Genomic DNA, 22,297 nt, shown 5'->3' on the forward strand with positions numbered 1-22,297 from the left:
GATGAATAGAAATGAGGTGTTTGGAGGCTGGAGATGCATTGGGAGAAAACTGTGAAAACCCAGATAGGCCTGAGTGAGCACGGGTGTTGGCAGTGGAAACAAAAAAACAATCCTACTTCCCCTCCTCAGACCCAGTGGGCATTGCAGCCTGCAGTTGGCATTCTCTCTACATAGAGAGCATCTTTTGATTGTAAGTTTTTTTAAGGACATGTTCTCAGGGAACTCTTTCATATATAAAAGCCTGCAACTACCTTAGTATGTAATGCGGAGTTTCTTTCTAAGAAACAGAACAAAACCAAACACACACACACACACACACACACACACACACACACACACACACACAGAGAGAGAGAGAGAGAGAGAGAGAGAGAGAGAGAGAGAGAGACAGACAGACAGACAGACAGACAGACAGACAGAAACATTCTTCCCCCTCACTTCTTGGGCATAGTATTTGATCAATGAGATGTCATGCGCGCGCGCGCGCGCGCGCACACACACACACACACATACACACACACACACACACACACACACACACTCTCCCCCACCCCCTGTCTTCCCCATCACTTGTGGGCATGGTGTTTGATCAATGAGATGTCATGCTTTTGACTGTGGCTATTTGGGTATCAGAAAGAGAAGGGAATTCTGAGAAATCTGTCTCATATAAGAATCATAAATGTGCAGGCACAACCCAGACAGACAGTGAAAAAGCAGCCTGCAGCCTCTTCTAAAAGGCCTGAGTTCTAGATCTGAGTTTTGAATACGCTTGGCTCAGGGAGTAGCACTCTTAGGAGGTGTCTCCTTGTTGGAGTGGGTGTGGTCTTGTTGGAGGAAGTGTGTCACTGTGGGGGTGGGCCTTAAGACCCTCCTCTTAGCCAAGTGGGAGCCAGTCTTCTCCTGTCTGCCTTTGAATCAAGATGTAGAACTTTCTGCTCCTGTAGCCCCACATTTGCCTGCCATGCTCCTGCCTTGATAAGGGACTGAACCTCTGAACCTGTAAGCCAGCCCCAGTTAAATGTTGTCTTTTGTAGCATCGCCTTGGTCATGGCGTGTCTTCACAGCAGTGGAAACCCTGACTAAGAGTTGTGTATTCAGACTCTCAGTGAGTAGACTGATCCTTCAGGAAAAGTCTGCAGTTTTCAACTGTTTGGAGCCGATTTAAACCTTTTCCCATCTTCCTGTTGCTGCATGTCAGATATCTGCTATCAGCTTGCCCTTTCTGGACTACATTTTAGCACAATTTTATCAAAGAAATTTCCAAGTCTGAGAGTACACTTTTAGTAAACACTGTCCACAGGGCAGGCTTGTTTTGACTGATGAGAGCCTGGTGATGAGAGGGGGTGGGGGGGTGGGGGGTGTCAAGGGCAGGAAGGCTCTGGCTACAGCATCCTAGCTCCCTAGTTAGGAAAAGGAGCCCAACCCAATGCAGTGACGTTAGCAGACACCCAGACTTCCTGGCAGATGAGCTGAAAGCTGCACTTGAGTGGAAGGAGGGCTGGATGAAGTGACATTTCTGGCAGCTTCAGCTGGCCCTTCCCACTAACATTATAGTAATACAGTTGTGTGTTGGTTGAAAAAAGGCATCCCTAGTTACAGGGAGTGATTTACAGGACACCAGGCTCCGTAATTCAGAGTCTCCTGTGTACCATAAAAAATATATTATAAAGGAATAATCTTTATCTGAACCAAAGCTGCGGTGTAGAAGACTCATGTCCAGCTGAGAGCAGCAGCGAGCTTTTGTTCACCCAGGGAAAAGTCCCTGGTCTTCGTCATATTTGATTAACATTTTTCCTCTCTTTGGCACTAGGTATCTTGTTAATATTTAGACATTATATACATTTTCTTTCAACTATTGTTCCCATTATGAGACCAAATAGAACAGGAGAAGCCAGCCTCAGCAGCAGAAGAGGGGAAAGCTGATAGTCTGGGTACCCAGTTAGCTGTGCCCAGCAGGATCGAGCACACTAGAGCCAGTCCCAGTAAGAACGAAGGGTTCCTGAGAGTGCCTCCTTAGATGGCCTCTTCCCCAATCCTAGCTTCCATCTCTCTCTTTTCCTGAGGTAAAGGCTTTAGAATCTCGCAAAGCCTTCTGACACCACCGAGTGAGAGGAGGGGTGGAAATCTCTCTGCTAAGCACAGGCACCTAAAATACTCAGTGAAGTTACATGCAGATATCCCTTTGCTTATTCAGTGTTTGAGGACACCAGTCCGTGTCAGCTCAGGGAACCCCAAGCTCCCTTAGCCCCGCAGTGCCTCCCACAGGGCACAGGTGGGTGCACCTGTAGTTAAAGGGACCCGGTAGAGGACAGCGCCATCTCCCAGCAGAAAGTACAGTTACTAGGTGATGAGGCAGGGGCAAAAGCTTCTAGTCTGGGAAACCTTGGGGTCTGTGTCAAAGCTCCACCCACCAGGAGCCTTAAAGATAAGGCTGGAGAGGTGGAAGTTGGGGTGGGGAAAGAACTGCATCAGAAAGCAAGGCCCGACGGAGGCTAGGGAAGAGACAGTCAGAAATGGGCTGAGTTTTCTCAGAGTCCCACCGGAGGAGACCTGGGGGAACTTGTCACTGCGAGGCTCGCAGCTTCCCCAGCGCACGACGGCCCGGGCCAGCTCTGGGCTACAATATCCTCCAAGAGTCTTGAGCGAACGCTGGCGAACGCGGGCACCTCCGACTCCCGTGGGAGCGCAGCGCCAGGGCGGGGAGGGGTCCTCCGCGCGCGCTTGGCGGCCGCTGGTGGGGGCCAGGATCTCCGCTCTCCCGGGCGCCCCAGCCTTGGCGCACGCCTCCGCTCTCGCGCACCCCCTCCGCAGGCACGCGCGAGGCGCACCCCTCCTTCCCCGGGCGGCGGCGGGCGCGCGCTCGGCCCCTTCGCCTCCGCCCCTCAGCGCCCGTCCTCTCTCCCGGCAGAAAGTTAGCAGCAGGGAAGGAACTCGGGGCTGTGGGAGAGGTAGCAGCGGCGGCGCGGAGAGAGCGGGGCGCTGCGCACAGAGCAGGTGCCGCCGCGACTGGGCGCCCCCCTCGGGCTCCTGGCCTGAGGTTGAGGGGGGCGGCGGGGGTTCGCGAGGGGAGGGGGCCATGCGGCCGGGCTTGTCCCCGGCGCAGCGGGACGGCAGCCAGGGCCGGGGGCGCAGCGGCATCGCTCCATGCAGCCGGGGCGGCTGGGCGGCGGCGGCGGCGGCGGCGGGGGCGGCGGCTGAAATCATGTCCGGGCAGCGCCGGGGGCCGCCGCCGCCGCGAGCCGGGAGCCGCGATGGCCCGGTGGCCCGCACCGCCTCCGCCTCCGCCGCCGCCGCCGCCGCTCGCCGCGCCGCCGCCGGTGCCCGGCGCCTCCACTAAGGGACCGCCGGCGCGCAAGCTGCTCTTCATGTGCACCCTATCCCTGTCCGTCACCTACCTGTGCTACAGCCTGCTGGGAGGCTCGGGTTCGCTGCAGTTCCCGCTGGCGCTGCAGGAGCCCCCGGGATCCGCCGCGGAACCCCCGCCGAGCCTGCCACCTCCCTCGCTGCCGCCTCCTGGCGTGCGCCCGGGCGCCTCCTCGCCGCCGCCGGACAACGCTAGCCGCGGGCCACCGCCCGAGCCCCCCGAGCGCTTCACGACCCCCGCGGCCGACGGCTGGGGACTGGCGAGCGGTGGCGGTGCTCGGGACGCCTGGCCCAGGAGCCCGCCTGCCCCGGGAGACGCGGTCACGGAGCAGGACGCGCTGCTGGGGCGCGGGGCGCAGGAGCTGGGCGCCGCCGAGGAGCTGGAAGGCCGGAGGGCGGCCAACGGGAGTGCGGAACGGGGCCCCGCCAGCACCCCTGATTATGGGGAGAAGAAGCTGCCCCAGGCGCTGATCATCGGGGTCAAGAAAGGAGGGACGCGCGCGCTGCTGGAGGCTATCCGAGTCCACCCGGACGTAAGGGCAGTGGGCGTAGAGCCGCACTTCTTCGACAGGAACTACGAGAAGGGACTGGAGTGGTACAGGTAGGAAGGCTGCGGAGTGCGGGACGCGTGAGGGGGTCCCAAGAACCCATAGCTTGGGCATCCAGGGGAGGGCAGTGGGAGTCCTGGCCTGGTTGTGCATAGTCTCTCGGTGCGGAGGAGAGGACAGGACTCCAGCTAAATGATCACTTTATTTCGGAGAAAGGGGAGGAGCAGGTGCCTTGGAGAACTACCAGGCTCCGAATCTGGGAATCCCCAGCTCTTCCTCCTGTCTGCGGGGTGTTTCCCAGCCCAGGCTGATGATAACAGGGCGCTGGGCTTCTAGGTTGAGAACCAGCGGAGGAATGAAACAGGAGAGCTAAATTGACGACGGGCTTTGAGATCCCCAGGAATCAATCAAAAGCTCCCTCAAAAGCGTTTGCGTGGCTGGAATCCAACTTCAGTGTTTTAAGGTCAGAGCAAAATGAACAGTTAAAAAAAAAAAACAAAACGGTGTAGGCGCTTTAGCTTTATAGTAAAGGAAGGTTATTTCCTACCTCTGTAACTTTCTGTCCCTCTTGGCTGAATGAACACTGGGTTGATTTAGTATCAGGAGCCTAGGTGCCTAGATGCCAGTTAGTGCTCTAAGAGTGTCTGTGCCCTGTGCAGCGATCTTTCTAATTTGAGCATCCTTGGAGACGTTCGGAGCTACTTCTGCGGGGAGCTACATACCTCTTTCTGACACCGTCAGGGGTTGGTGCTGCAAGGAAGGGAGCAGGAGAAAGTTAAGTGCAGGTCAAATAGCTATTATCTGTCTTTCTTGCCAGACCCGACATTAAAACAACATTGGTGCGTGCACATGCTCAGAATGCAAGCCCCTTTTCTCTCTTGTCCCCCTCTTTCCTCCTGCTTCATAGCTTTCTGGATAACAGATCTGGACGGGTGGCCCCATCTCGATCACATTTCAATAATTAATTGCAACCGTCAAACAGAAACAGAGCCCTTGTCAGCTGAAGCGATGCTATCAGTTCCACAGAGCCAATAGGTAAAATTGTCCTGTGACAGAGTTGTTTTCCTGTCGAAGAGACATGCTTTCCAGGTTTAGATTACAGCCTGGGAAAAGTTTTTGGCCATTACTTTGGGAATGCGTAATAAGCATGTGTGTTGTGACTGTTTTCTCCCACTTTAAAAAAAAAAAGCCTTGTGCTTCAAGAGCTGCGGAGAAGTACACTGAGCCATAAACATTCCAGCACGTCCCACTGAGACACGGAATGTGTCTGTTAGTGTCTTGTCTGTTTCAACAGCAAGAACTAATTGGGATATTTTAGGAGGCTTCAAACAGTCCCTTCCTATCAAAACATAAAACAGCAAGTGCCTAATTTAACTGGAAAAAATCCTTATTTATAACATCACAAGCCATGGCTTCCAGTTTGTGATTATAATTAAAAAGGTGTTAGCATGATTAATGCAACAACAGCAAAATAAAGACAGGGGAAGATGTCTGGGAAGGGTTCGGCTGTTTACTGGTGAGCTACAGGAGTGTCCTGATTTCTTCTGTGGGGTAGCTTTAGCCATAGGAGGGTAACTGGGCATCCCCCCTCCCAGTTCTAATCTTAAAGCTGCGCATCTTGTGGGAGGTGTCAGTTGCCCTTTGAGAGGGGTATAAAGCTCAAACCTTGCAGGGTGTGTGTTTGGGTGGCTTTGCTGCAGTGGAGCTACAGAAAGAAGTGCTTTATTTGGATGACCAATGAAGTTGGTGGGAATGTTTAAACTAGGAAGTCCCTATCCTGGCTTCTAGAGAGTTTTCTAAATGAAAAGAAAGAGATGACTGATTTCTTAGGTTCTTTTACATTGATGCCAGGATTAGGAGTTACCTCACATCAAAACATGGCGACTGAAGGTGTGTGGTGTAGTGATACTCTCAGCCTCCTGATCCCAGCCAATACTTGTGGCTTGGTGTTTGTTAGCCCTTAGTGGGGCTGCTAAAAACAATTGGTACGTCTAGAACAGATTCCACTGGGGCCCAGGTAAGAGAACCATTTGATATCTCTCGGTCCTCAACCCCCCGCCCTCATCCTCTTGCCATATAGAAACACACAAGGCTGAGTGATGCCAATTGGAGGTGAGGCGGAGACCCTCTTAAAGGGCAAGCCTCATGGACGTGTGTGACGACCTAACAGCCCAGGTTTCATTAGCCACTGAAACATGGCTCATGGAAAGACTAGCGGAAGCTCCTGGGGACCTCAAGAACCCAGTGAGCTTCCCAGCCTCGTTGCTGGTAGCCACGCTTTGAAGACATTTGTGAGACGTCATTAGTCTTGTCTTTTCATGCTTGCCCTGAGTCGCTCTCCCATGTAGGAAGGAGGGATGATAGATACATCCTAATGTAGAAATGTGAATAGTGGCTTTGATTCAGACCAGGGGTAGAAACCCTTAGTCTTGGTTCCCAGAGCAACTCTTAGACTGTGGATGATAGCATCTTAACTTGCCTGTGCCATGTCTGCTGTCTACAGCCTGGTGCTTTCACTGAAGAAGCACAGGTTAGCTAAAGGTTTTAAGTTTTCTTTCTTTCTTTAACCCATTCACTCCTTTACTTATTTATAGTTTTAAATGTGCTCCCAGTTGTCCACTGGTTCTGCAAGTGGTCCTGGATTTTGTGCTTCAAGCAAGAAGAGCTGAGGCAAAACTGGAGCGGCTACAACTGGCTTGGGCTTCCCCACTAGTTGGCAGGTCAGCTTGAGCAGGTTCATTTCCGTGGCGTCACTCCAGCTGTCCCGAAATCCGGGTTTTCCTTTGCACCCATGCTGTCGATCTAATGGGATGTACAAGCACTTGGAAGACCAGAAGGTGTACATTCGATTTTCAGGGCAGCACTGGACTAGTGGATTAGGATGTGTGTGTTCAGGCTGTAGAGATACTTAACCTCAGTGATGGACTGACCCAGTCCATGGTTACTAAGCCTAGTGGATCAAGCCCTCTTCTTCTGCCTTACTGGACCTATCTCCAAAAGGGCAAAACCATAAGCAATTTCCTTAAGACTGATAAATGGTCCTGGCAGAGGCCTTGAACCCTTGTAAGGGATGGGACTTTGGGGTCAGACTCCTGGCTGCCACTACAGAACTCATCATAATGACAGAGGGATAGAAGCACTTGCCTCTCTGTTACTTGCCTGTATAGTGACCATGATATTTTGCTCCAGAAGCTGCTTAGCTCCAAGGGGATGGTCTATGGTCTTATGTTCTATTGGGAGGGCGGAGTAACCCTGGGAACTTACTGCGAGTTGCAGGATGCTCAGCTCTTATTCCCCAGTGGTTGGCAGCAGCACTCTCAGCTGGTGTCTGGAGGGAGGACTGAGGACATGAGATGCTGGTATTTGTGGAATGCCAGCCATAATGCCGGCTGGCACTCTCTAGATGTGTTATTCACTGCAGCGTTGAGTTGAGATTATGCTGTGAACTAAACAGCAGCATTTCTGTTTTATGACCATGTTTTCTTTATTCCTGGAGGTAAGTGGCTGGCTCAAGGCCTTTGGTTTGGTTGCTGTCTGAGCTGAGATTCAAACCTGCATCTGTCCAGTTGCAGATGGCTTTGTTTCTTTGCCTACACCACATTGCCACTCACTAACGCCAAGGGCAGCTGCCTTTCCAGTTCTTACCTTCAGGAAATTCTTAGTGACTGCCCAGTGTGCACCCAGTGCTGTCTCAGGAATGGAGGGTACGGTGAAGCATGAGGTGGGTGGAGCCCCATCCTCCTGAAAACGTCAGTGTGGTGAGAAGGTGGACAGTCAGCAAATAAGCAAGCCAAACAGTGTGAACGTTTTGCTTTGATGAAGGAAGTAAGGAAGACTCAACTAACCGCATGCAAATGGCTGGTACAGCTGAAGGGACCGAATTGGAATACGCTAGAAGCGTAAAATATAGAGAAGGAAAAGTTGCTCAACAGTAATTTTCTACTCATGGCATATAGAAACCCTAGCATTAATACTGAACTAAATAACGTACATTATTAAATTAATTTCGTGCTTTGTTGTTGTTTTGTTGTTGTTGTTGGCACTTCTAGGAGATTAAAACCACAGTCTCCTGTGTGTTTTCCCTACAGAGTTACAGCCTCAACCCCCAATTTCACTTCTTTTTAAACCTTTAAAAGTGGCTATTAGAGAATGTAATGAGGTATCCTTGAGGGATTTGTAGGTCCTTAGGTGCCTCTTGTGCAGTGTCAAGCTTTTAAATGTTAAATATGCCCAGAGATCTTTGCTCACCTGGATTGTGATGCTACAGGTCTTGTGTGTGTGTGTGTGTGTGTGTGTGTGTGGCGGGGTGAGGAGGGAAGGGTGGGACAAGGTGCTGGGCTTCTGAGTTTCTAAGATGCCCTCAATGCCATTGTTGCTACTGAGTCTTAGAACTTACTTTGACACCACTGATGTGCAAATGTACACACGCACATTTGTGTACGTGTGTGTGTGTGTGTGTGTGTGTACGTGTGTTCACTCTCATAGGTGTTTTTACATACAGATGTGTTATTTTGAGGTGATCCCGTGATGGGAATTATGTAAACGGAGTGAAAGGGCGAGACACAGAACCAGTTGGAGAAGTTCCCAGCAGAGGGAAGAGTGAGTTCGAAGGTCCTGAGGAGGAATCACATTTTGTGGCTCTGCAGCATTCGTTCATCACTCTAGAGGAAACTGACTTCACACAAGACACTGCAACCAACTGAGCTCCAGTGCATAGGTTATATGACGTCATTCAGGTTCAGTGTGTCTGATAGTCATTTCTTCCAACAGGCTTGTTGGGAGAAAAAGCCCAACAAGGAGGACTTTGCAACCTGTGCCTCTTTCGTATTTTAAACAAACTCAGGTGACATTGGGGCCCATGTGGGTCAGATAAATGAAAGTATCGAGCTGGCAGAGGATGCTCTTGAGCTCACTTCCCCTGAGCTAGGGGTAGCATCAGCCCTGTTCTGGCTACACTTCCAGGCACACAGGACCCGAGGGGTTATCAGATCTTTATTCTGCAAGAAGAAATGGGAAGTCAGGTTTTGATATAAAAATCTTCTGGTTTTTAGTGCTGGCTTCAGATTTCAGTTCCTTAAAACATGCTGTGTAGGCCAACACTGTAGCACAAATGGAACCCACCTGTGGGCTGCCTGCACCCGACTTGCAACCAGTTTGTGACCTCTGGGCTAAACACATTTAGGAAAGGAACTGGGGTGCTGTGCAGTGGCCAGAATTGTGGCTTGCATGTGCTACTTGGGTTAGCATTTCTCCCTTTTCTAGCGTTTTGCGAGAGCTATGGGGAAACACCTCCCCGGAATGTGACATTAAGCACCAACAGTGTCTGATGCAAACATTGAGGCAGAGAAGGAACGTTCATAAGTAAAATATCGTTTTGTTTCCAATTAGCCTTCCCGCAGGTAGGCCCAGTTCCTCTGCCTCAGTCTCCTTCGTGCAGGGATCACAGCTGTGTGCTGCCACGCTAGCTCTTTGCTTTCTTTTCTTTTGTTTTTCAAAGCTGAGGATGGGATTCAGGGCCTTATTCATGGCAGGCAAGTGTTCAACCATATATTCCCAGCAGGAAAATTCTTAATGATCCGAAGTGACCACACTTGAGCTGTACATAGATGACTTGGGTTTATAAGATCTATTCCTGTAGGGAGAGCGGAGACCTAAGAGGTAGCAAAAATGGGGTCTAGGTTTTGCTTTGTTATGTCAGGTACCAGCGTGCTTATATTAATAAAGCCCATTTTCTGACTGAAACATTTGATCCTTGAATGCAGAGCAGGCTCTTTTCAGGGATGGATATAGGAGTATGAAGGGATATGATGTGAGACAGGCCCTTTCATTTCTGAGCCAGGATCCACCACATGCTCACTGTGTGACCTTGGGTAAGTCGATAGCTATCTTGAAGCTTCAGCTTCTCCATCTATAGAATGGGTTCACTGTCGCTTACTTCCAAAGCACGGTAAGACGATGAACCACAGTGACGTCGCAAATGCCTTGTGTAGAGTTGGTGACATAAGGTACCCTACCTGGCTTCTTCAGTTTCCTTCAGTGCCTTCCTTTTTATTCTGCCCTGCAGCATGGAGGACCCTAAGGAGAAAGTCATCCTAATTTGTCATTCATTGAATACTGCCTTTTATTTCAAGATTATATCTGAAAGAGAGCTTGTGAGTCCCCAGCAGCTCTTAAGTAGTTATCCAGAGAACAATCAGAGGGTTCCAGAAGTCGGCCTCTTGGCACTGAGTGGGAGAGGAGTCTAATTTCCTGAGGTAATCTGGTCATGCTCTCCACCCAGAGGAACCCGAGGAAAAATGACCCAGTTCTCTGGGCTGCCACTCTCTTGAGCCTCTGGCAGAAATGCAAACCGTTTGCCCTGGATATCCTGAAGCCTAAGCTGCCAGGTAGGTGTGTCTTCATCTTCCCCACAGAACCCAGGACACCTTGTCACACTCCTGCCTGAGCTCTGGCGAAACCACTCAGGTGCCCCAGCCATCTGACCATGATTTATTTTTTATCTTTGTACGCCTTACCAGACCCATTTTACTTTAAAATTGAGTCTGTGTAGAGGCCTCAAGATGCTGGGTGAGTTGAGGACTGCTGGCTTGGATGCTCCAGAGCTTGAAAAGTTTTGGTTTTTCGTAATGGACACTCTCTCTGGAAGGGATGGAGCCCTCACCAGCCCCCAACAGCCTAGTCAGCTCTGGATCCCATTGGTTTCTGTGGTTTAACAAGCTACTCAGCAACTGTCTTGGGAATTTTGGTCTGAAATTATAATTCACCACTAGAGACTTTACGCTGATCTTGTCATTAATTAAAAACAGAAGGTTGATTTCTTTCCCCCACCAAAGCACTCACTATTTAGCATTGCCTGACTCTTAAAATTATATTTATAATCTTTATTTTAAGAGTATACTAGCTACTTGTGTTGGCCTACACCGTTAGTCTCAGCATTCAGGAGGCAGAGGTTGGCAGATCCCTGTGACTGTGAGGCCAGCATGATGCACATAGTGACTGTGAGGCCAGCCTGGTCTTCATAGTGAGTGTGAGGCCAGCCTGGTCTATACAGTAAGTTCTAGGCCAGCCAGGACTATGTAGTGAGACCCCTTTAAAGAAAAAATGGAAGAACCTGCAGTTTAGAGGGGAATGAAGTAATGTTTATTAGTTTATTAATACATGTGAACGTATTATATATATATATACACACACATACACACATATACATATATACATACACACACATATATAATACTTTGCATATATGTTGGTGGTTTCAAGTTGAACTTAATTTAAAACTAGAAGATGACTATGATGTCTGATGTATATATGACTAGGATGCTTGTTGGGTCATGGGCTTTAAGAAAACTGTACCTAGAGCTCAAAGAGTGTCAGTAGGTTTCTGCATTCTTTCCTCTGCTGTGTTTGTCTTGCTTCCTTCTCAGGTGGGCTGTCTCATCCCATTTTATTCCAGGCAGTAAGTAACACCCCTTCCCCCACTACCATGTTTCAAGGATGGCTTTTAAGAGTGTCTGTAGAGAGTGCCTAGAGACACCATTGTCCAGACTGTGACACACGCCCCCTCCTAAAGCAGGGCTTGGGGGTGCTCTCATTAGGCCAGGGATATGTAGATGCTTCTTTGACTTGAGAAGGTGGTAGGGGTGTGGCAGCAGAGGTAGTCTTACCAAAATGACAGGAAATAATTTGCTTGAAGAGCAAGAAGGGTCTATGGAGTTGATGTTACACCCGATGCTCATGAAACAGGAAAACCTTCTGGGGTGGCACATTATCGGTCGGCCATCTAGCATTTTAATTGGTAAGAGGTTGAAAGGGTTAGTTTGAGGTTGGGTTTAGTTGCACTTCTCATTCATTCATTCATTCATTCAACATGTAATATCCACTTTGTACCATTTACTGGGCTTAAACATGGCCCCCAATTGGAGATATGAACATGGAAATGATTTTATGATAAAGGAACACAAGTCCTGACTGAACAGGATTCACTCTAAGAATGGAAGGGAGGTTCAATCCTGACAGTGTAATTTATTGTTAGGTTTAACAGATGTGCCAATTCTTGTGGTATATATTGTGGATAGTGGAGAGAGAGAGAGAGAGAGAGAGAGAGAGAGAGAGAGAGAGAGAGAGAGAGAGAGAGAGAGAGATTCTTTTCTGGAATCTGGTCACACTAGCTCCTCTGTAGGAACTTCTCAGTCTCATTCCCTTTTCCTGGAAGACTCTGTCCCCAGTCTCTAGGTTGCTGGTGTCTCCTTATCAAGTCTTCAGGTGTTGGCTCAAGCTTAGAGCCTTTTAATAGACCATTCCTATGTACATAAAGGTCTTCCTGTTCTTCCCCGCCCAGCTACTTTACTCTTCTCATAAGGTATACTATTCTTCAAAGTTACCCTGGTCACTTACCTGCTCATTGGATGGTCATCTACACAGAAACAAGGACCCTGTCCATTTCACTCCTTACCAGTGCGCACAGTAGACAGTCACAAGGTGATGATTTGTTACCTGACAATAAAGAATCAATGAACCCATTAGACAAAGAAGAGTCTTTTGTGTGTAACACTGCAGACCTCAGAGAACAAGGAGCATGTCTGTTCCTTGGAAACTTGGGTTATTGATTGTCGTAAATGCTTTCCCATGTTAATTCCACAAGACAACTTGGGGTGTAAGGGAGATAACTTAGGATGCCTGTTAGGGTCCCATCCATCTCTCCTCACAGGTATATGTATTCCTATTCTTTTACAGATAGAGGGTGAAACTGGGTGGGTAAACAGGGTTCCCAAGGACATAGAGCAGGCTGTCAGGAGCCAGCTGTCTGTCTGCTATGACAAATGACTCTTGTTTCCTGGCCTCTGTGGCTTTAGTGATGCTCTAGGAGAAGAGCCTTGGTTCTTTCTCATAGACCATTTTATCCCAGGAGTTGTTGAGATTGAGCATCTCTAAATGCATCATCAAAGTATCATTGTCACTGGAACACACTCACCATCCTCGCACCCAGGCTGGGCCTAACGGTCCTAGGTTCAGGGATAAATGTTTCCACATTACTTTCCATTTAATAATCAGTTACAAAGGAGTCTTGTGTTTGATTTGTGATATTTATTGTATAGGTGGATCTTCTTTCTTGTGATTCCATATTAAAGCTTCTGTTGAAGGTGAGAATCTTGAGTGTTGCTGGAGCTGAGGAAATATTTGAGTTTAATCCTGGTGCTATCTTATCCATGGGCACTTTGGATTTTAGCGTCAGTTGGCATTTTGATAAAGAATGTGAATTTGGGGCTAGGGAGATGTCTCAGTGCTTAAAGGTGGGTGCTTCCCACACAAGTTTGAAAACCTGAGTTTGAATCTCCAGAAGCCAAGGGAAAGCTAGTCATACAGTGTGACTTGTCTATAAACCCAGGGCTCCCTTGAAGAAATGGAGGGAGAGGCAGGTGAATCCCTGGAAGCTCCCGGACCAGCTAGTGTGGTATCCACAGTGACAAAAGAAACATATTCTCAAACAAGGATGAATGACTAGGACCAAACACCACACATGTACCTTGACATATACTTGCACATGCCTACATATATGACTCTTCACACACATGTATATACACATTGTATACAAACACACACACACACACACACACACACACACAAACACATGCATGCACATTAAAAAGAGAAATAGATAAAAAAGGAAAAAAGAACTTTTAAAGAGGTGGACTTGAAATTAGAAGTTTCAGTTTTGAACCAGAGTTCTAAATACGTCTCCCTTACATGCAGATTAGTACTTAACTTTTGAATCTTGTATTTCACATCTTTAAAGTGGGACTAGTATCCTCCTCTGAACCCATGGGAGTTTTGCAGGAGGGAACAAGAGTTCTAAGCAGGAAGCTACCTCGCCCATCTACACGTGTTAGTTGTTGTTAATCCACGCACGTTTTCTGAATTCCTCCAGGTAATTGGTTTTCTGGGATGTTGCACTCCAGGGAATGCCTGAAATACAGGACAATTCCTCTTATCATAAAGTTAGATTAAGAAGTTTAATTTACAGAAACTATTATATAGCATGGATATCAAATGTTCTGAGCGCAGACTGCAGAAGGTTCCAGAGAACTCTTGGGCAGCCTTAATCTGCATAACTCTTTCCCCTGACTTATGACCACTGGAATTTTTTTTATCCTGAAACAACATAAAGAGTAATGGGGCATGCTTGCTTTGTCAGACTACCCTGCAGTTAATCACCTCTAGAACTGACCAGAAGATTCTCTTATTTGGTTCTCAATTGGCTCATCATCTTCCCCCTCCCTGTGCACACCTTGGCTGTGATTCCCAAGCCGGTATATTTATATATAGAACCTTCTAGTTGCCCATCTATCCTGCTTTTTAATCCTTTGTGGTAGGCAGAGTAATAGTTCCTTGGAATATCTTTATCCTAATTCACAAGATACATCAGATTTCATGGCCAAGGACAATTAGATTTCTCATGGAAATAAGATTATGTGCTAACTAGCTAACAGAATGACAGATTGTCCCATATTTTTGGATGAACCCAATTAATTACAAGAAACCTCATAAATGGAAGGGGAGGTGGTGAGAGAATCAGAGACACAGAGTGTGTGAGGGATCCAGTCAAGTATGTCTGGCTTCGAAGACAGAGGGAAGGGCTATGAGCTAAGGAGTTTATTCAGAATCAGAGAAAACACGAGGAAGTAGAGCTTTAGCATCTTCTGAAGGAAGGCAGCACGGGGACACTTCCGTTGAGATTCATCTTAGATGTTGGTCATGTGAACAGTAAGATAATGTATTTACATGGTGTTGAGCCTCTAACCTTTCGAATACTTGTTATAGTAGCCATAGGAGATGAGTACACTTTGCTTTTCTCTCTTTGCTTTTTTCTTCCTTTCTGGGAAAAAGTCATCTTCAGGGCCTTCTGGTTCTCTTCTCAAACAGATGGAGTGGATCAGTGTATGAATGCACAGTATTTCCAGAATGTAAAAGTACAAGGGGCTGATAGAAGCTAGGGGTTTCTGTCTCTTTTAGGTAGTGAGCGTTGATCATCAGAGTACGTAGCTGCACAAGCACCAGCCACCCAGAAGCCCAAGTCTGAAATGAAGCTCAAGGGGACAGGTGCACAAGTCTGAATACCAACCTACTCACACACCAGCCAGTGTAGACGGAGGCTCCAGGTGTATGTGCACCACCAGATCTTTTGGATCCACATTCCTTTCTTCTTGTTGCTCCACCATCCCCAAGGCAGTTGGAAATGCAGAATCTCTAGTCCAGCTCTACCTTCCTGATGCAGAAGTTTGCATCTCAGAAGATGTGCTGCTGCTGACAGGGTTTGAGAACTAGTGCTCTAGAACAGTGGTTCTCAACCCGTGACCCCTAAAGTCTGTCAGAAAATACAGAACATTCACAACAGTAGCAGAATTACCGTCAAGTAGCAATGAAGATATTATTATGGTTGGGGGTCACCACAGCATGAGAAACTGTGTTAAAAGGGCACAGCATTAGGGAGGTTGGGAACCACTGTCTTACAATGAAGTGTTTCAGCCTTGGCACTGGTGATGTTTTGGGATGGGCCCAAAGACTCTGTGGGGAAGACCGGTCTTGTGTACTTACCAGCATTTCTGGTCTCTCTCACTGTATGCCAGTAGCACCTCCCCTTCAGTCAGGGTAGAGAACAAAATGGCTTCAAATTTTGTCACATGTCACCATGCAGTTCCAAATTACATCTAGTTGAGAACACTAGGGTTTTCCTTTCTTTCCTGGGACTTCGATCCATCCACACTTCAACCTCAGAAAAAAGGGGACCAATTTCTTTTTACGCAAAGATCACACCCATAACTTCAAGTCTCCTTCTTGTGTCAAGAATTCAGTTCCAAGGCTTCGCCTCACTACAGAAGAGCCTGGGAAGGCATTTAGAGAACTCAGTGCCTAAGGAGGGACAAATGAGTACAGGGATAGCCAGCTGTCTGCTACAGGAGCTTGCACAGACTTAAGGTCACAGTCTAGCTCCCTCTCTCCCTGTCCTCCCTATCTCTTGCTCCCTTGTTCTTGCTCTCACTATCTCTCTTACCATCTCTCTATGTCAGGGGTTAAATCAAAGACCTTGTGCATGACATCAGTGTGCTACACTGCAGCCTACCATGTCTCTTTTAATTCCCTTCTTGCCAAAAAATGTCTCCAGTTGGAAGGTGAAATAAATTAAGTGTGCACATGCATGCGTACATATATCTGTGTGTGTCTGTGTGTCTGTGTTTATCAGTATCCAGAGGAAATCACAGGACATTTTAGAGAACACATAACATTTATCTAATCAGTATCTTTTTATATCAAGGATCCCATGCCTTCTGAACTTCCATCATCAGCACCGATCTTGCAGATATGTTGCCTAAGAGGTGTGTCTACCTACCGACTGAGCCTTGGCTTTCCCTCTCACATTTGTGCCTTCTCTGTGCCAACGAGGTTTCATTGGTAAATGAAAACTCAGTGGTCGTATAAACTTTCACAAAGTGATTTTCAGAAGAAGAAACCCAAGTTTCTTAAATATTTGTAAACATGATATGATGAAATGCATGTGTTTGGTAAGCACATTAGTATAAATGTGTATTTAAGTGTACATAGTCAAATATGTTGTATGTATTTAAATAAGAGACATATAAACATGTTTGTATATGTTCTCATATCTCTGTCAGCCATGTATCTATGTATCTGTGGACCTACATATGTACATATGTATGTACATGTAAGTATATATGTATATACATTATGTGTATGTATGTATGTATGTATGTATGTATGTATGTATGTCTGGCAACTTTTGCCTTGGTACAACCCTTATGCCTTGTCTACTTGCATTTCTGTCATCTGATTCTTATGCAACAACCATGATAAGTGACCGTTTTAGAGAATAAAGCCTATAGTACCCCTTCCTTTTTCCCTTTAACTTCCAAACAAGTCCACGTAGAGGAAGTTCCAAGCCTGGCTGGGACCTGAAAAGCCCAACAAGACTGATGCTTCCTTTTCTCTCCAGCCACGTCCGTTCATCTCTTCTCTTTGCTCCTGTTTACTCTGCACTAGCCTGAGAGTCTGAACACTGCCTACCCCAGGGCCTTTACCCTTGTTACCCTCTACCTGGAGTTCTTTTCATCAGTTAACTGTGTGTCTGACCTCTTTCCTTCACTTGTGTCTTTGCTAAACTATCTTATCCTCCATGTAGCCTGGTCACATGGGCTTGGGCTTAGCTAGCCTTGCTAATGCTGGGAGCCTCGCCCATTGGACGGAGGGGTCACATTGCTGTTAACTGAATCACTGTACTCCGTAGCTGACTCCTTCCCACTCCAAGTTTTTGTTGTGTTGATTTTCCCAATTTTAATTCCCTTGCCCTGGGAATCTTTGATTCTAATATAGAATCACAAAATGACTTTATCATTGCTGGGGTATAGTTAAAACCCATTTATTTATGTCCCTCTCAAGGTATCTCTGCTAATTAAATACACTGCCATCAGGGGGTGGCTGTAAGATGCACTGTATCCAACCTCCTGGTTGCTTTTACCCCTACATCTGTTGCCCCTAAGTCGTAAATCGAGAAGCATTGTAAAAGGCTCATGTTGGGGAAACAATTGACAGGTATTGAGACATACATAGAATCCTGTTTAGAATAAACTCACAGTTGAGTGTTTTTAACACACCCTCTGGTATTAGAATTCTCCTGATCCTCAGTGGACAGCAATTAGCACCTTGTGCTAGCCTAAATATAAGTTAAGGTGATTGATAGTAGAAAACATTATAGTATCTGTACCAGATATGGAATGGGTGCTATCCACTTAGAATCTCCGAAAAGTACGCAGCCATTTTAGCCAGTGAGCCCCACGATCTCACCCAGAGCCACTGAGTTCCTTATTGAGGACAACAGTGAGCTTGCTCTCTGTGAGCTGGTTGCTATTCACTCCTGGAAGACTTCTTGCTTTCTTTGGGAGTGGACTTTCTCTCTCCATATCTCATTTATAAAATAGAGATTTCCTTTAGTCAAGGTCTGTTTGAAATCCTCCAATCACTGTCTGGTAGTGTGCCTTTAAAGAAAAACCATTTCTAGTGAGTGTGAATTCACTTTAGACTCAGAACACGAGGGGCCAGGATTCATTTACTTTATAGCATTCATCATTCCAGGTAAAAATCTGAACTAAGCATAAACCCAAAGGAATTTAATAAATAGCTCACATATCTGAGATGTCCTGGGTTAGGGGAATGGGGATCTTTAAACAGTTAATATAATACTTTTATTCTTTGAGAATCTCATTTGTGCATATATTCGATATATTTTGAGCACATTCAGCCTCTTACCACCCCCAGGTCTTCCCAGAGATCTTTATTTTTCAAGGTGTGGCTTAATCTTGGCTTAATGATGCCACCAGATTTTAATTTTTAGATTCTGCTGCCGAGGCGGTTGGCTACATTCATAAAACTTTCTGTGATATGGCTATAAAGAGAGCATTCACCTGATTCCTTTTCCTAAATTTCAGGCATTAGAGACCTCAGTCTGTCCTCTAAGCCCCCTGACTCTGAGGAGCAGAGGGTGGAGGTCAGTAGTTTTCCAGGCACACAGTACTGGGATGCGGGGATTTTTCCTAGAGCAAAACCAGGATGTAGTTCTCAGAGGGGAAAAATGTATGTGGATGCCAACACGACAGATGTCTGCTTCCAGACTTCTGTGGAAATGCAGTCTTCCACTGCAACACAACCGAGTAAATCAGAAGCACCGTGGGTTCTGCTGGCTTGTGTACAGGCAGAGGCCTGGGTCGGATTCTCCACTCTGCCTTTATCCTGAGGTGAATTCCAACAGAATCTCAAAAACTCCCCTTCTATTGCTCTGCTAGGAAGGAAGGCAGGATGGGAAGAAGAGTGTGAGAAATAGAGAAAGGAGAGGCTGGTCCAGTCTTGGAATTTAAGGTTTTAAGTCCTGAGGGAAAGTTGAAAGAACCCACCTCTAGAAGTCACTGGATGTTTATTTAGAATATCTTCCCTTTCTGTCACTTCTGTAGCAACTTCTAGAACTGCCTGGGGAAAATTAAAGGGACTATATATCTTGCAAGAGAATTCTTCAAATAGCAAGTAAATCATTCACCACATTAAATCTTCCTGCCCAGGATCTCTTCCAGTAGAGAGGGAGAAACAAACGTCTTGGCGTTTGATCAGCCTTAATATAACAACCAGATAGCCCAGAATTTCAGAACAGCCTCGGATCTCTGCTGTTTTATCTTTTCACTTAAGGTAAGGCCCACAATAAAGAATTAAGTGGGATTTAGTTTTCTATGATTTTGTGAGACTTTTTAATGAAGATGAACCCCTGTTTTGAGACAAACAGAATCAACCAGGTCAGATCCAGTGTCTTGGTGTTTTGTTTAAACAGACATATCTTGTGCGTGTCTGGCTGTCTTTATCTGGCAACAATGCTTCCTTCTTTGGTGCCGGAGTGTGCTTACAGTGTCTCTAAGGACCTCTCTGAAGAGACATTAGGACACTTGAAGACCTTGGGTCTTTTAAGCCCTGGGTCATTTATCAGGCATAGTAGGTACAGGCCAATTTCCTGTATGATGCTGTGACGATTTAATATCTCTCTCTCTCTCTCTCTCTCTCTCTCTCTCTCTCTCTCTCTCTCTCTCTCTCTCTCTCTCTCTCCTTTTCTCTTCCTCCTCCTGTTCCCCCTCATTAACTTCCTGTCTCCTTACTCGCATCCCTCTCTCTTTCCTCCCTTCCTCTTCTCCCCGCACCTCCTCTGCATCCTTCTTTCTAACCTTTTCCTGCTCTTCACCCTTCTCCCCATCTTTCCATCCCTCCTTTCATGGCACTGGGGATGAACTACTGGTTTCATGTGTCCTAGGCAAGCAGCCTCCTGCTGGAGCATGCTCCAGCCTGTCTTTCGACTTTTGGCAGCTCCAGGCCTCATCTGCTTCTTGTCCTTGCTGTCTAATTCCGACCCTTTCCATAGGTTGAGCGCCATGACCACGATGGGGATATGTGTGAGGCTCTTCCCCCATTTCCTTCAAGATGGACAAATTAGGAGTAGCAAAACTATTTCTCTTAGCCCTTGCTTTCAGAAAAGGTTCTGCTCCCAATTTCCTATGACTTGTTTTCAGATTCTGAAGAATTGTAAAAGGTTCTTTTATTTCAAAGAAAGGTAAAATTTAAAGACAGATAAGAACTCCACTTGAGTGATTTTTTTTCCTTTACAGCAGCTGTACATTCTTAGTAACAAGAGTTAGCTTCCATAATTTTACAGGAGACTGAAACAAAACCAAACCTACAGGGACGTGTGTGTGTGTGTGTGTGTGTGTGTGTGTGTGTGTGTGTGTAAGATATATGTGTGTGTTGTATGTGTGTGTATTTGTGTGCATGTTTAAGATATGTGTGGGTATGTGTGTATAAGATGTATATATATGTATGTGTCTAAAATGTATGTATGCATATGTATCTGTGTGTGTATGTGTGTGTGTCTGTGTGTGTGTCTGTGTGTATGTGTGTCTGTCTGTGTGTGTGTGAGTGTGTGTGTGTGTGTGTGTGTGTGTGTGCATGTGTGTACATGCCATTGTTTCGTTTTCAGGTCAGGACCACCTCAGATGTTGGTTATTGCCTTCAGTCTTGAGTTAAGGTTTCTTTTTTTGTTATCTCATACACTAGGCTAGGAGGCCAGGGACCTTCCAAAGATTCTTCTATCTCCGTGTCCCTTTGTCCTGAAGATGTACTGGGATTACAGATGTGAGCCACCATGTCTGGATTAATGTGGATTCTGGATATTCTAGCTCAGTTCTTCATGCTTACATGACAAACATTTCACTGAGTCCCTTAACATTGGCTAATCTTTCCAGCAACCTCTGATGATGACAGATTTTGCATCTTAAGGGGAAAGTGAGCATAGAGAGGAAGGAATGGTTACCAAATATACCCTGGTTAATACTGGTGCAGCTTGGGTAGGAACAGGAGCCTGTCAGTGTTTGCAAATCTTTGTCACAGCAAGCAGCTACTCCCTGGGAAGAAGCAATGCTGAGGAAGTTCTGTTCACAGTCTGGGCTTGACAGGGGCAGCATTTCCTCAGACTCACTTTCCACAGCCAAAGTCACCATATCTCTCTTTGTGAATAGACTCCAGTGTTCATGTCTAGGCTCCTGGAGAAGTCAGAGCATAGATTCTCTACTGTGGAAGAATGGAGAATGTCTTCCTACTGTGGTTGGTTTAAAGGTCTCAGCATTTTGCAAGACGAGAGAGAGAGAGAGAGAGAGAGAGAGAGAGAGAGAGAGAGAGAGAGAGAGAGAGAGAGAGAGGGGCAGGCACAGACAGAGACAGAGAGATACAGAGATAGAGAGACAGAAAGGCACAGACACAGATACACATATGCACGCACACATTCACACAGACCAAGAGAGAAAGAGAGAGAGAAACAGAGAGACAGAGGGAGGCACACACACACACACACACACACACACATATGCACATATGCACACAGAAACACACACATATTCAAGCACACATACACACACAGAGACAGGGAGAGACAGAGATAGAGAGAAACAGAGGGAGAGGGAGGGGGGAGGGAGAGGGAGAGATATTATTTTCTGAACCTGGCTGTGTACTGCTAATTTCAGAGATGTGGAGACTCAGCTGCCCCTTCTCTGTGTGGGGCAGCTGAGGGATGAGAATTCCCCAGGCTGTGTCTTCCAAGGCAATGTGCACGGTGGAAACAACTCTTGGTGTCATCTCTGTGGTTATGCCTTGGCCCTGCTGCCTCTGCAGGTCTTGTGGTGGCTCTGGAGGGAGGGCCTGGTGACAGCATCATCCAGGAGTTTACTCTCTGATACAATGGCATTTCTGTTCTATTCTTAGTTCATGGAAATGTTTAGCCTTTGAGACTCTGACAGTTGTCTCTGGAAAAGTGATATGTGGGTAGGAAAAGTGTGTATGTAATTGAGTGTGTGTGTGTGCATGTGCGTGCGTGCGTGCGTGCGTGTGTGTGTGTGTGTGTGTGTGTGTGTGTGTGTATACCTCTGAGGGGGGCATGTTGTGGGGGCTTGAGGTTACTGTTGGGTATCACCTCTGTTGTTCTCCTGAATGTTTGAGACATGCTCAGTAGATTCACCATTCTGACTAGTCAGGCTGGCCAGGGAGCCCAGGGGATGTGCCCGTCTCCACCCTACCAGCACTGGGGTTACAGCTGTGTTGCCATGTCCAGATGTTTCCCTGGATGCTGGGGATATGACCTAAGAGCCTCATGCTTGAGCAGCAGGCACTTCACCCATCAAGTCTTCTCTTCAGACCCCAAAAATGTGTTTGCATGAATGGTGTGTTGGCTGAGTTTAGTGATAAATCTCCCCATTGTTCTGAAGCTCTGTGGACAACGAAATCAGATTTAAAAGTTAAAC

The 22,297-nt window shown here is 46.9% G+C and overlaps 1 protein-coding gene across 1 annotated transcript in view; it reads left to right on the forward strand.

Annotated features, from left to right (window-relative positions):
* Window positions 1-3,236: 3,236 nt before the first annotated feature.
* Hs3st4 (heparan sulfate-glucosamine 3-sulfotransferase 4) overlaps window positions 3,237-22,297 on the forward strand; it is a 405,585-nt gene continuing 386,524 nt past the window's right edge. The window contains 1 exon segment of the mRNA NM_001401778.1: window positions 3,237-3,964. Within this exon segment, the coding sequence (NP_001388707.1) occupies window positions 3,252-3,964 (713 nt within the window). The 5' untranslated portion in view covers window positions 3,237-3,251.

This window comes from Rattus norvegicus, chromosome 1, assembly GCF_021556685.1.
Source record: "Rattus norvegicus strain SHRSP/BbbUtx chromosome 1, alternate assembly SHRSP_T2T, whole genome shotgun sequence".
NCBI classification, from domain to species: Eukaryota; Metazoa; Chordata; class Mammalia; order Rodentia; family Muridae; genus Rattus; species Rattus norvegicus.